This window comes from Staurois parvus, unplaced genomic scaffold (assembly GCF_062004578.1).
Source record: "Staurois parvus isolate SC_StPar_1 unplaced genomic scaffold, SC_StPar_1.0 ptg000151l, whole genome shotgun sequence".
Lineage (NCBI taxonomy): Eukaryota > Metazoa > Chordata > Amphibia > Anura > Ranidae > Staurois > Staurois parvus.
Window position 1 is genome coordinate 20,631,066 of NW_028317947.1, and position 15,740 is coordinate 20,646,805.

At 41.1% G+C, this 15,740-nt stretch overlaps 1 protein-coding gene across 1 annotated transcript in view; it reads right to left on the reverse strand.

The window, feature by feature from the left end:
• MRC2 (mannose receptor C-type 2) overlaps nucleotides 1-13,077 on the reverse strand; it is a 74,334-nt gene extending 61,257 nt beyond the window's left edge. The window contains exon 1 of the mRNA XM_089674609.1: nucleotides 12,934-13,077. Within this exon, the coding sequence (XP_089530735.1) occupies nucleotides 12,934-13,030 (97 nt within the window). The 5' untranslated portion in view covers nucleotides 13,031-13,077. The remainder of the gene's footprint in view (nucleotides 1-12,933) is intronic.
• Nucleotides 13,078-15,740: the final 2,663 nt, after the last annotated feature.

Here is a 15,740-nt window from a genome sequence, read left to right on the forward strand (position 1 = left end):
ACCGAGAAACCCCCCCCATACAAAGCTCATCCCCTCTGCATCTAGAACACCCCCCATTCACAGCTCACCTCTCTGCACCTAGAACACCCCCCTCATTCCTCTGCAGCCAGCATCCTTCTTGTCCATAGAATCACCTTCAGTGCTGGACGTTCCAAAGCCCCAGATGTCAGCAGAGGAAGATTGGTGCCCCTAACATGTATCATCCATGGGTGCAGTGTCTGTCAGAGCACAATGGCCCCCCCCCCCCTCGGGGCCCGTGTTCAGTAACCACCCTGCACCCATTTATGATACACGACAGGTCCATAGGTGTATGTTCCAAAAGCATATCTACACGCAAAGACAAAATTGTCTTATATATTGCAGTTTGTCAGTCTTTTTTTCCTTTATTTTCATCCAGTGATCTTGCCAGTAGCACACGGTCCTAGGGTGACAACGCTCACTCACTATATTGTATCTACAGGGGAGCAATGTTGTCACTCTAGGCTGCTCTCCTAATTTGAACTACAAACATTTTCCCTACTTCTCATCTCCATTACATAGGAAGGAGGTGCTGTGTAGTGTATATATTTTGTAACTTCTGTCCATACTATTCAATAGTATTCAATAGACAGATGTTGCATATTACTCTATTCTTACTACTGTTTTATCAGAACACAGTGTTTTTCATTTACTCTGTACCTGTTACTTTATAAACCCTTCTTTTAACACTAAAAATAAAATGTACAAAAAACAATAAAAGCTGGAAAAGCTGACAACATTGTTCGAGATTTCAGCTTCATTCAGGAAGTTACAAGAAACCTTGACTTCTAACAGGATTAGCAGGTATTTGTCTTTACTTGGACATGTACTTGAAAAAAGAAACCGAAAACGAAGTACAGAATACAATTTGTATTCTGGATTTTAGATATCCTTTTAAGAAAGAACTGGAGTAACTTATTTTTAGCTGTCAATTAGCATCAGACCTGGCCTAAAAGTCTGAATCTCATTGGTGGTTCTAGAAGAATAAATCTAGTCCATAATTCTGTAAGTGCACATTGATAAATAAGGCCTTATACCTCTAAACTGTCCATGCAGTATAGTAATGGCATGTTGTATTCCAAGTGAGCACCACTGCCAATAATTCCTTTAGTAACTGTTAGAGCAGGGGAGTATCCAGGATATTGCATGTGCCCAGGTGCCGCTGAAAGGGGCACCCAAAAAAGTCTGCCAGCTCTCCAACCATCCTGCTATTGCTGTACTAATCATAATGTTGGACACTGATGTAAGGGGCTCTGATATTAGGGAAGCTCTGGGGATTTTGGTATGAGGGAGGGTTCTGAGCAATCTGATATGCAGTGGCTCTGTGGACTCTGGTGTGATGGTGGCTCTGAGGAATCTGCAATGACGTGGCTCTGAAGACTCTGGTGTGACTGGGGTTCTGAGGAATTTGCAATGACATGGCTCCGAGGACTCTGGTGTGAGGGGGGATCAGGGGAATCTGCAATGACATGGCTCTGAGGTCTCTGGTGTGAGGGGGAGCTCTGATGAATCTTCAATGATATGGCTCTGAAGACTCTGGTGTGAAGGGGGCTCTGAGGAATCTGCAATGTTGTGGCTCTGAGGACTCTGGTGTGAAGTAGCTCTGAAGTCTGATGTGTGGGGGGCTCTACGAACACGGATGAAAAAGGGCACCTCATGTCAAGGAGTGCAACCATAGATGTAGCTACAAACTTAGGAACACTGCCATCTACTGGTTGAAGAATATATCTCTACTGAATGCTGAAGTACTGTAGTTGTCGCACAAAATACATGAACATTGCATTCCAACACCCTCACTCAACAACTACTCTTTACATTTGTCCCATTTTGGATCTCAGCTCTGTAAATCTGTTTCTTGCAAGTAGGAAGTCTTTGCATCTCTTCCCATGAATCTGGCTTTGTGAGCAACATAGAACAGACATTGGACTGGGATGCCTTTATTGCTTTGGTGGATTTCTTGATTGAAGCCTCGCAGGGCCTGGTTTCCTTTTTTTCAGTATTTGTAATGTCTGCATTAATTTCTGTTTTAAAGCAGACTCTACGATAGCAGCATTGTCACTATTAATGCTTTCCGTTTTACACTTATATTCATCAGTAAGCTTGCCCATAACATATTCCAATGTCAGATCATCATTTGCATGACCATAAAGCGCTGTGACAAGCGTTTCATACTTTTCTGGTATACCACCAAGTAATAGCACTGTAACATGAAAATCTTTTATTTCTTCTCCTATACCTCTCAGGCATTCAACCATTTCCAAAGTGTGCCTTATATAATCCTGCATATCCTGGCCTTTCATCAGCTTGGTTTGGTATAGCTTCCAAATCAAATACAGTTTGTTGCTGAGATTAGCTCTTTCATGCACCTTTTGTAATCCTTTCCACATTCCTTTAGCAGTTTCACACTTACATATATGTATGATTTGGTCATCTTCTATGCTAAGAGAGATTGTGCTCTGAGCTTTCTCATCTTTCTCTATCCACTCATATGAAGGGTGTTCTAGCCTGACTTAATTTATACATTTCCACATACCTTCTACTATTAGGAGCATTTTCATCTTGAATTTCAAAGACTGGTAGTTCTGGTTTGTCAGGTTTGGAAAGCTTTGTTGCACCTGTGCTACTGCCCATTCATCTTTTATTCTGTTGCAGCCTTCTTTCTGTTGCTGTATCTTGCACTTCTTTCATGTAGCCACCTATGACTAGGTAGGTGTCTGGGCCCATAACCTGTTAGAGATTTTGTATATAGTCCTACAGTGCACAGTCAACATGTGTTTAGCTACTGCTTCTCTGCTAATAGGAAACAGGAACTTTATTCAGAGAAAAGACATGGAGTATAACCATAGATGCAGCTACAAACTTGAAAACACTGCCATCTACTGGTTGAAGAATATATCTCTATTGAATGCTGAAGTAGCTGTTGCACAAAATACATGAACATTGTATCCCAACAGTTTTCTAGTCTGTTCTCTAGACTCTAGTCCTCTTCATTTTCCCCAAGAACACTGGGAGTTGTAGTTCTGTTCTCCTTTATCTCCACTGCTGTGCCTGTGTGTGAACACTGAACAATTCCAGAGGCTGTGTGCAGTCAGAGGAAAGCCCCGCCAAAAAATCAGGAAAACAAAGGAAGCAGTAATGCTGTTGCTGTGCAGCCTAGGAAAGTACCAGTCTGCTGGGAGGAGTAAGGACTGTTCCTAGGCTTGAAGACCAGGACATTGTAGAGCACATACCATGCAGAAGATTGCTAACAAGATGATTTGCTGCAGAAACTGGAATGCAGTGAGACACAGTCACCAACATCTTCTGGTCCGTGGGAATGCCACTGTCAAGTCAATTATGTTCCCTTCAGTCTTAGTGTGTCAGAGGATATTTCATTGCCAGGAAGGTCCTTGGCATTTGCAGTCAGGAGACCCAAACGTCAGTGGCGCCTTTGGGGATAAGCACTACATATACAACTAGAAAAGCTACAATTTCTGGGGAAATTGTGTGAAGTGTTCTTGCCTCCACCAGTAGTCTACAACTGGAGTGGGTGGAGTAACTGGGTGGAGTGGCTGGTCACTCTGCTGGCTGCTCACACACCTGGGTTCCTATGGCAACTCACTCAGCAAGGGCAGAGAAAAGCGGTTAAAAACAAACTGCTCCAATTTGCTCACTTCACTGGCGGTTGCCATATTCAAACGGTTGTAGTTTAAAAATTATAAATCCTACACCGAAGAGCTATATTGTGAGAATCACAAGACCCAGACCTACATTTTGATGCATAGTATGTCTCTGAAATATTAAAAATGAAGGCACAGTTGCAATTTAGAAATTGCCCCTCAAATTTGAGGTGTTTAGAGAGGAGTTTCAATGAATGTCAATGGGTGGCGTGAGTTGCAAACAAATGGTCATATTGTGAAAACTATCAGGCTTAGTCATGGACATTTTTAGTGGCAGCAGGGATAGCTGAATGTTTTGATATAAGATTTGTGTAGGTGGGCTTGAAAATGAGGGAGTGATGGCAGTTTAGATATCATGTCCTGATTTTTCAGCTCACACTCTAGCTGTTGTCAGCTCCCACTCTAGTTTTGAACATTCCACCATTCATTCCTATGGGACCAATTTCACCACAAAAACGGTGATATTTCGTGAACCATTCGGCGAAACGTTCCACAAAGTAATAGCACACCAATCGGGAACAATCCGCACGTTTCAGTATATTACTGTCTATGTAGTGTAAAAACTGTGGGAGGAGTTAGGGTGGTAAATTTGGCTATATTAATAAGAATATATATGTGAGATAACAGTAAGTGGTCTGCCATGCAGGAACACTTAATAACAACATAAGTGTATACACAGTTGTAATACAAGTGGTTTTTTGTTGCCTGAAACCTGCAGAGAAAGCTCTACGACTGGAGAGCTAAAAACTGGGAAACCCAATGAATGAACCCATATCAGATCAGTCAGCCCCAACTTCAACTGGATGGCAAGCTAAAAATGGCTCCACAGACATTACAGTAGAAGACAGTCTGGGATGGGGGTGACAATCTATTTCTATGTGGAAACCTCACACAAACTGTTAAAAATCTGTGTCCAGCTACTGTCCCTCTTAAGGCTTGGTTCACACTATTGTGTGGCCTGCGTGTGCCCATTTGAATGGGCTGCTGTGTTGCATTTCCCTCAGGAAAAAGGTGCATGCACCTTTTTTAAAACGTGGCCACAGGGAAACCGCATGGTCTATTTGGTTCTTGCCCCCGCAAACATACTGCGGCCTGAGATGTGTGGGAATGGCATTTAGAATGAATGGCGGCCCATGTGTCTCGCAAAAGCAGGTTGTGTGTGCTTGCGGGTATGGAAGCAGGTGCTATTCCTTCAACCAGCTCGCAAGTGTGAACCTAGCCTAACATTAGACAGTGTTGGTAGTATTTGCAGGGGTAAAACAGTTGCTAACCGTCCCTTAATATTTCCATAAAAAAACTGTTTTACCTTTTTCATATCTCAGGCCAAATGCCTCTGTCCACATTTCCTCCTCCGTTGGTCTGATGTACAGATATCTTTGAAAATGTACTATTTAACTACTAAAAGTGTTTTTCTGCCCTAAACCTTCATACTATCTCTTAATTATCTTGTTTGCTATTTTGATAAGCCACTATAAAGAAAAAATCATGGTGGAAAAAACTATTCTGGTTGTAATCAATTATATTTGACATATACAGTCTTAATAGTCAGTATAACTGAGGGCATGGCAGGGGTGTGTCCATTGACCAAGGTGTTCTGGAAGGTGTCCCTCTTTCTCATTTTGGAAAATTGGGATAATTTGAACAAGAAACCCCAGTGTTGCAAGGCAGACATGCTAGCCACTTAGCCACTGTATTGTGCTAGACCAGCCTTTGTCAGCCAAGGTTCCATAGAGGGGAGCTAGGGGTTCACTGAGAAGAGAGCGATGGCAGATTGATCTCCTGCCTATGCTAACTACCACTGTAAGGGGCCACTACAGTGTTCACTGTCTGTTTATTTTCTGGCCATTATGACAAACATACTGATCACAATAATGTACCATGAGCTGTAGATCTAATAATTTTAGTTCGGATTCCCTGCGACCTGAAGACTATTTCAGTGGTTTCTACATGATAAGGATTGTAAATGGCTGCTCTAGACCTTCATCCTCAGAGTTACAATGGTGGACCATGCCTGTGCAACGTGTGTCAGCACAGCCCCTTGTAGTCTAAACCAGCCTTTCTCAACCAGGGTACCCAGGCACCCTGGGGTGCCTTGAGCTTTCTTCAGGGGTGCCTTGTCCTTGTCTAAAAATTGCCCAAAACTTGTATACAAGCCAGTGGGTGGAACAAGCCTATCTTTTAGTTACACAAAGCCATAGGTTTTCATTATGCACCATTATGACCTTCTAGCTGCTGGCATCCTGACAACCAATGACATCATCAGTTGATTAGGAGGATGTCAGCTGCCTGCACAGCCTCCTAGTTTGACCCTCCCCTGTCCTTTTCTATCAGTGCTGGGGTCACATTAGCTCAGTGAGAAAAACAGGGAAAAGAGAAACACTAGAATACTAGTCAGTACCAGTGTGCAAAAGTGTACTTGCTTTGGAAGAATAAATCACCTCCAGTGTTGGGTGTCCTACATGTGTGGTTTTGCTGCGTTATATAAAACTATTAGAATAGTTTTTCACATTTTAGAATGCGGTGCTCTTTTAAAATTATAGACATTTGAGAGGCACCCTATTTTGGAATGGGATGCCTCAAGACTGTCCATAATTTTAAAGGGTGCCTTGGGATTGTCCCTAATTTTAAAGGGTGCCTTGACTGAAAAAATGGTTGCGAAACATTGGTCTAAACCAATGTATTTATTTGACAATGTGACAATACGTGACCACAGTTATGAAAAAAGTGCCTGAAGAAGAACCTTCATGGCAGGATCTACAGGTATCATTTTAAATCAACTATGAAAATTACATTACCATGGTATAGCTTATATGACATTTCAGTATCTAGGCTTAGATCCACTTTAAGTGCTGTGACAATAAACTTATCTTTTCTGACAACTGTGTTTAACTACAATCAAGTTTGGTTGTGCAAAAACATATGCTAAGTTGACATGGTAAACAATGGCTGGAGCTTTAACTAACCCTTTGATCATTGTGTTGATAGACGTAAACAACCACAACTCTAGCAGTTAGAATTGTTTTAGGATGAATGATAAAACCTTGGCCATCAATAGTGATGATAACCTGTGAGTGCTTGTGAAAACAGCCTGTGGGCTAGTAAGATAGTACATAGCGGCCAAGAGTTTACAAGAACTTCCTGTGACATCTGTGGCTAACTAGGTACATAAAAGAACATAATGAATGGGCCAAAGGTTTTGGTAGACTTTAACATTCATCATAACATTTGCTCAATCATATGATCATAATTAAATTCTTCTGCTGTTTCTCCAGAAAAGTGTGTGCAACTTATAACCAAGCCTTGGCCTATAAAAGACACCAACCCCTATCTGTGTACATGACTAAGATTGGTCCAGCTCAGAAGCTCAGTCACATTTCTGTACTGAATATATTTGTAATCCAAGAGTGCTTAAGTACATTTTGTTTATCGAGAATGGACAACTGTTACTGGAACAGGAATAGAGGGGACCTCTCCCACTAGGGACATTTATTAAGGTACCTTGTAAAGTTGGGATTCTCCCTTACTATGAGAAGATTTTCTGACACTTCCTGTTGTGTCCCTAATGAAGGAAAGGGAAGGAAACCTCCCGGATGGGAAAATAGACAGCAATAACCCTTCCCTACTCTATTTAAAACTAGGAAAAAGGATGTGGCTGCAATTCTAATTTCAAGCTTTGCTGAAGTGGATCCATAGGTTATTCACAATGCATTATATTGCATTGCAAATATAAAATGAAAGCAAATACTGCAGCCAAGGTTAAGTTTTCAGCATAATGTGCTTTAGACATGCGTAGTCACCACCTGACACGACAAAAGATGATTTGCTGAGAATGCATCCAATCAGATATTAGATATCTATACATGACAACATGCTGAGGCAGTGAGCAGCACTGGAGGAAAACTAAAGCAGCATTTTCTCCAGGAAAGGTAAGAATTTCAGCTGTTCTAAATTATTATAGCTTTATGTTAACCCGTGAATATATGTTCTTTTAAAAAAAGGCCTTTAAGCATTTTGTTGAAAAAAAAAAATTATATATATATATACACACACACACACACACATCTTTATGACCACCCACCTAATATTGATGAGGTCCCCCTTTCGAGGCATGGACACCACTAGACCTCTGAAGGTATGCTGTGGTATTTGGCATCAAGCCATTAGTAGCAGATCCTGTAAGTCCTGTAAGATGCAAGGTGGGGCCTCCATGGATTGGACTTCTTTTTCCATTATATCCCATAGATGCTGAATTGGATTGAGATCTGGAGAATTCGGAAGCCAAGTCTATACCTCAAGCTCATTGTTGTGTCCCTCAAATCACTCTTGGACCATTTTTGCAGTGTGGCAGTGCAAATTATTCTGCTGAGAGGCCACTGACATCAGGGAATACTGTTTCCATGAAGAAGTGTACCTGGTCAGCAACAAGGTTTAGGTAGGTGGTACGTGTCCACTAACATCCACATGAATGGCAGGACCCTGGGTTCCCAGCAGAACATTGCACAAAGAACCACACTGCCTCTGCCGGTTTGCCTTCTTCCTATACTGCATTCTGGAGCCATCTTTTCCCCAGGTAAGTGACACCCACATCTGGCCATCAACATTATGGAAACGAAAATGTGATTCGTTAGACCAGGCCACCTTCTTCCATTGCTCCGTTGCCCAGTTTTGATGCCTATTCAATGTAGGCACTTTTACCTGTGAACACGGGTCAGCATGGGCACACTGACCAGTCTGTGGCTATGCAGCCTCATACACAACAAACTGTGATGGCCATTTTTTCTGCTTTCAACACATCAGGTTGGGGATGGGGACTGACAAACTATCAGGTGACATTGTAATGAGATAATCATTGTTATGCACTTGACCTGTCAGTATTCATAAAGTTATTCTGAATGGCTGATCAGTGTATATACATTATATATACAGTATATATTTGTTAATGTCTTTTTCACCATAAGGCTCACACCATATGAGTTGGGTTGGGCTCAGCAGCCAAGGCAGTCCTGATGCATTGACAAGGTAAGTTACTTTAAGTCCTGCTGTGAACAAGCCTTAATGTCTTCTAGAAACAAAGACACAATATACATGACAAAAGCATGTCAGTCTTTGCAGATGCACATGAAGATATTCTATCCCATTAGGACATTGTGTGACAATTTAAAGCCATGCTGTTTACAAACACAGAACTTCCTGCTCCAGTCAGTGACATGTAAACGCATGTCACTGGAGAAGGGAAGTTATACCAGCTGCGATATATTCTGTAATTCTACTCATGTCATCTGTCTCTGATTTTTACTGTCTGCATTTTATCAAGCCCAGCTGAACGCCTCTCACCCCCATGGCACATCTATCCAATATATACGGGCCAAGGGGACTTTGATCAAAGTTAAAATCAAATTCAGCGTGACTAAGAATCTCATAACATTATAAAAGGAGGAGTTTAATTATGAATACATGTTGGAACTCCATCTTTTACTGCGGATTACACTTCTTGATTCCTTTGTATTGATGATGTCACTATAATGTACTGTTAAAAGTCTGGACTGCAACATCCGAAAAATGTTTCTCTGTCTACATGCACTCCAACGTCGGCTGAAAGGTATTTCTCAGGGCAGGGTGGTGACAACAGTGGTCCAAGCCTGTCTAATGTGCATTAAATGGCTGATTGCAGTTTCCATTGGCAGCCCATATGTCAGGGTGACAATGCAGAAGCACAGATGGAAGACAAGAATAGGGAACACCTGCAGAAGGCTCTTCATGGGAGGAATACCAGTTATTATTTTTGGGAAAGCTGTAGAATTTTAAATATTCAAAACCACTTTCAAAAATAATACGAACATGCTATAGCTTACATAATGTTTTTGGAACTGGGTTTACATATACTTAAGCTGACGTTTAGGCTTGTCACATTGGTCCAGCTTGGATCAGTGTAAGTTTACATGTGCCATGCCTGTGGGATTCCAAACCACTTTGGTAGGAACCACTGCTACGGCGATCCTTGTTGTCTTCTGGGTCCTTTGTCAAGTGGCTGCCCTGCTGCTTAGTGGAAACAGAAGGTTGTTTGCTTGGCATTGGCAACATTCAGAGAACACTCAGAGAATGCTTAGCATTCATTGAGATAATGCAAAGATTTCTCTGAATGGCGCCCTTGCCAGTGGAAATCACTGTAGGAACAGTTCCTACTACAGTGACATTTGGGGTCTGAGCACAATGGCACACTGGCCCTTAGAGCTCCAAAATAATGAAAAACTAATCTCAGAGCAATAGATACATTAAGTACATGAGTTACCAAAACTGAGCATAAATGGAGGAGTTTTCTATAGCCGTCAGTCAGGTTAAATATTTCAAGTGAAGCAAGGACTTATTTGGTTGCTACAGGTAACTTTCTCAGTTTTGCTCCAGTTTCACATATCAGTCTAAGAACATCAATACAATATAACATTTAATCCTGAAAAAGTATTATTAATCCTTATGCTCTATTTCCAAGACAACACTTAAAGTAGATTTAAATCTGATCTCTACACTATCATATTTTATTAATTTTTTTAATTACAGGTACTTATATAGCACCATCAATGTACACAGCGCTCTCTCTCACTCTCTCTCTCTCTCTATATATATATATATATATGTCAGCTCTAACGAGCAGGGCCCTCTGAATCCTCCTGTATTCATTTGTTTGTATTGTAATTGTACTGTCTGTCCTTATGTTGTAAAGCGTTGTGTAAACTGTTGGCGCTATATAAATCCTGTATAATAATAATAATATATTGTGCATGGACATCAGTCCCTAACCCTCAAGAAGCATACAATCTAATGTACTTACCTCACATTCATACATACACATACTAGGGCCAATTTAGACAGGAGCCAATTCACCTACCAGCATGTCTTTGAAGTGTGGGAGGAAACTGGAGTACCCAGAGGAAACCCACACAGGGCCAGGGAGAACATACAAACTCCAGGAAGGTAGTGCCATGGCTGGGATTTGAACCTACAACCCTCATATATGCTCTAAAAGATTAATGCATTTTCAAAAGTTGTTTACATATGTAAAATATACAGCTTTCATTATCTTAATACCTAGTTCTTGTTTAGCCCATTCCTGTTAGGGGGTGACAACGGTCTCCCAACTGTGCTCCCGCATTGTCACTGTGTCACAGGCAGCCCTGGTGAAGGCTACAAGTGGTTTTGCCAATATTCATGTGCAGGCATGGACCATTGTGGGCACTATCAAGAATCTGGTCCTGACCAATGATGAGCGGCCAATGCTGGAGCAAGACCATGCAGAGAGGAAGATGCTAAAAGGGTCGGAGGAGATCAGCAGTATTGAGTTGCAAAAAATGGATGAAAAAAAATAAAGACAGTAGGTTTAATAAATGGCAATTACATGATACATGAAGCTTTAGTAGACTAAATGTAATTCATTTAAGGTTTAAATATATTTAAACTTGAGGTCTAAGAAGACATAGCATACCAACAACTGGGGTCTTAGAGATCTATAGTTACACATTCTTGGATCCTGGTGACATAGCTAACGTATGTGGTCTCCCAAATAGAGTACACTGTGAATTGGGGTTTTAGTACAAAACTCACATTTGAGTCTCATAGAGAACACAGAAACATATTAGAGTCTCATGGATGAAGCAAACTCACAGTTGGGGATTGCAGCACAAAGGGGTTTTCATACTAAAGACATATTTATACTTTGTGTCTCAAAGAAATGGCTCACTGACACTGTATATAGAGAAAGAGCAGGCTGGCAGAGTGCCAACACTATGACATGAAGGGTTCTATAACAGTGGCCTACTCATACATGTGGCTTTATAGCAAAAGGCTCACTAATGGGCAGTCCTGTGCAAGTTATGCTGCTTCCATCAGTTGTTTCAGAACAAGAGGACCTTGGGACAGCGGAGGTGGAGCTTGGGGTCAAGGAAGATGGGGACCGACAAGAGGCTAGGGCCCTGTTCAGCAACCATTGGAAACAATCTGTCAAAGTCACTGATTTCAGTAGTAGCACATCTGCCAGTGCCTTTGCAGAGTAGAGCACAGAAAATACACTGGGCCTCAATGCCCAACACCACCAGAAGAGGTGGCAACCTAATAGGGTAAATGTGATTGAGGCCAAACATTGCGTGACCCTATAATATTTTTCTTCAAGGGGTTCTCTATTCCACATCAATTACTGAACCTAGTAAAACATACAATATCAAGTAATGGCCCTCTTTTACTTGGAATATGAAAGAAATGTCATACTGGCACATGAACTATAAATCAAAAACATGCTAATACAGTATTTGGATTTTCCCAGTAGTGACATACTGACACTTGGAGCCACATCACGATTGCTCTTACTGACTACAGTTATATTGCTACCTGCTCATTGTTTATGGACCATTCGAATGATCCCAACCCTCCATGAGCTTACCTTCATTTCTCCCTGTGCAAAAATAGCTTTTAAAAAAGAAATAACTACATATTTATACTTTGCATTTACAAGGATGATTGGCCAACAGATATGACATAGGTAGATGGTGTAAAAAATATTTCTTAATGTGATATGCATGTAATATAAAGATCACTGTTCAAGCAGAATAAAAATAATAGTTAATAAGAAATGAGTGCCAAACATTCAAACGGAATAGTTCATTACATTTCCTCAGCTTTCTGATGACTTGGCAGATCCAGATTTTGGGCCCAGCCTTGTGCACAGAACATTCTAAACACAGGAGGGGAAAAAAAGACAAACTTTTTGCTTACTTTAGAAAACTGCTTGTCCGCACACACAAACACGCACCCAAACAGATGCTGCTTAGCGATTATAGCTGGCCACGTTATTAAAGAGATGTTTATTTGTTCAGGTCTTCTGTGATGTCATGAAGACTCATGATGCACAAGGTAGAAATTGTTACTTGTTTAGAACCAGACTATAACTTGAAGTAGTGTCCAAAATTTTGTTCTCCACCTCCCCCATTGTAAGGAACTTTATATTGTACATCTGCTTTCACTCAGGTCTACACTCTTCTCACCCCCGTTTCCCCCCCCCCCTGCTAGGCCACCTAAATCCCCCAAAGCTCTCTTCAACTAGCCAACGGCTCCTCAACAGACTTGATTCAACAGAAATGCTCTAAAAGCCAACACATCTACAACACATTCCCAAAGTGGAACAGTGAAGGCAGTTCCAGAATTCATGAACAATAAGAAGGGCAGCAAAGTTATGCAGGCACTAGGCAAGCATCAGGGTGCATCCCCTTACCTGTGTTGGCAATGGCAAGCCTCACATCAGTGATAAAGACCAAGAAGGTGCATTTTATAAAGAGAGGGATTACTAAATGCCGACAGCAGAGATACATTCTAATACTAAACTCCAGCTCTCCTGCAGAAGGATGCAGGGGTGAGTGAGAGAGAGAGACAGAAAGGGAGGGAGAGAGGGAGGAGGAAAATGGGGAGGGCTAGGAGGACAGATGTAAAAAAAAAAAAAGTCTCAGCTTGTGTGAGTGTTAAGTCAATGGGCTGGACCAGACATTACGTAAGGAAGTGTGAAAAACTGGGGGAAGATCTGAAAAAGAGAGCAAAACTTTCAGTAACTTTTTATCCTTTTACTTTGTTTTCAATCGATTGCAAAACAATAGAACTTTTTAGTTGTTCTCTTAAAAAAAGAGAAAAAAAATACTATTCGTAGTTTCACAAGGAGCCAAAATACATTTTGTTTTTTTCCCTTCTTTCCTGATATCTCTTCTTTCTCTGTAACCACAGAATTCTAATACTGTGCACTGAGGCACAGAACAGGGGTATGCTAAGGAAAATATTCCGCTCAATGAATGCCAGAATGGATACCGATATGCAAAACTTTATTGCAGCCTTTCTCAACCTTTCTACCCTAAAAAACCTTTTCAAATCATTTTTAGGTCTCAGAGAACTCTGGCTTAAACTAATAATTGGTGGACAGTGGAACAAATGGCCCTTACATTGGTGGCTAGTGAAGAACATCCACTTTACAGCAGTGGTGGCGAGAATGCTACCCATACAGTTAAAAAGTTAATTGGTGTCATGCCGCTGCCCTTGCCATGTGGCATTGTCCTGTAACTATGCAGGCACCATTTTTTGGAATATCAATCACCCACAGCTCAATGAACTACAAGCAACATCTGGAGGAACCTACCCTTACAGACAGCTAAAAAAGATAATTGGTGACAGACAGTTAAAAAGATCATTGGTGTCATGTAACTGGCTCTGCCATGTGGTGTTGATCCCAGAACTATGCATACACCATTTAATGGAAGGTCAGTCAGCCACCACTCAAAGAACTACTACCTCTGGAGCAACCCTGTTTGATAATGGCTGTTTTAGTCTATAAGATGGTCATAAGCATGTAAATAGTGGGACAGCCTTGAAACCAGAGTTATTATACTGATTAAACGTGTAAATTGTATGTTCCTGAACTTAAGAGAAATTTCCCTCTTTTCCTATACCATTGATGAGGATCACTGACCCAGGACAGGAAATTAGGGCAAATCTTTACAATGAATCTACAGACGACAACATATGCACTTATCTCAGTCCTTACAACAAATGTTGAAAAATCAGCATTTAAATAGCATTAATCTAATCCAGTGGTTTCCACATTGTTGCCAAGGGGCCGGATGGGCTTTGCTTGCCTTTATCCAGCCTTTAGGGCACTATTCATCCTACTGATATGAGAAAATATTCTGCCCACTGACATTAACAATTGGGCATGATTTCTCCCACTGACACCAACGATGGAGCACCATTCCTTCCCCTAATACCAAAGATAGGGCACTGTTTAGTCCCACTGATGCCAAGAAAATTTCTACTCTCACTGGCCACAGTTCTGCTACTCAAAAGTATAAAGGTCCATAAACTGGCCCTTTGTTTAGAAAGTTTGGAGACCCCTGATCTAATCAATTTTAATTGTAATAGAACATTCCTGTTCTCAGACTGCTAAGAGATTATGCCAAAATATGAGAATCATTGGCAAATTAAGGGGGTAAATTATGTATTTTGGGAGGGGAATTTGAAGTTACTCTGCTAACAACAATTATCATACATATATTCATATCCTAAAACCATGTTATTTTTTCTCCCCTTGTGTGCTGCCTTCACTTGTCCATGCACAAGGAGATTGGATGTCCCAATCCTTCATCTTGCCCAATGTGGCTGAAACAGCAATATATTTTGCCATGCTCTTTAAATGACACATTGAACAGGTATAGTTATTTGGGCATCAAGTTTGAAAAGACCTGGGACCTTGTAGAGTAACTTTAGAACTTTGATAGTGGTTTTTGATATCTAATGGGCACTTGTGGAAAGACACAGGAGACTGAGATGTTAGAGTTTATTGCATCAACCATTGTATTTACTCTAACAGCCTGCAGTCAGCTTATTTCAGAAAATCCTGTGACAGATACAGATAGATCAGTTTACAATTTAAGGTCATCTTCTTGGAGGATGTACAGTAAATATACCACATAGTTCGTTTTCCTAACCTAAACTCTAATAATGACAGCTGGAATGTTTGGTTCCTGTAAGGAACACACATTTGACTCAGTTTGGTTAAGCCTTGCATACATAAAAAACGTATAGTTACATACACCCATGTGCGTTGAGACATGCTACATTTGTGCACTGTAGAAGCAGCAGTAAAAGAGAGCAGTATTTAACAATATATGAAGGACAGCACCTGTACACACATGAAGGGCTTGATAAAAGCTGAAGAAAGAGAGTATAAAACATTGAGTTTTGCTGTCTTCTCTGTTCACCTCTACATCTACTTAAATGTTCTTGCATGCCAAAGTTTTCAATTATATACGTACTAAATGTCACGTATCTGTGTCAGGTGTCTATGATAGTTAGTCCTTGCAGACTGCCAACTCATGCTTTTCCACGGCTTTGAGTCTAATCCCCAGCCTGTTTCTTAATCGGGGCCCCTGATGGTGGGGAAGGACTTGCAGCAAGCTGGAACCAGGTCCTGTCCCCCAGGTACACACAACTGAGGAGGCAGAGACCACTCATGCGAGCAGAGCATAAATGGTGGGAGACTAA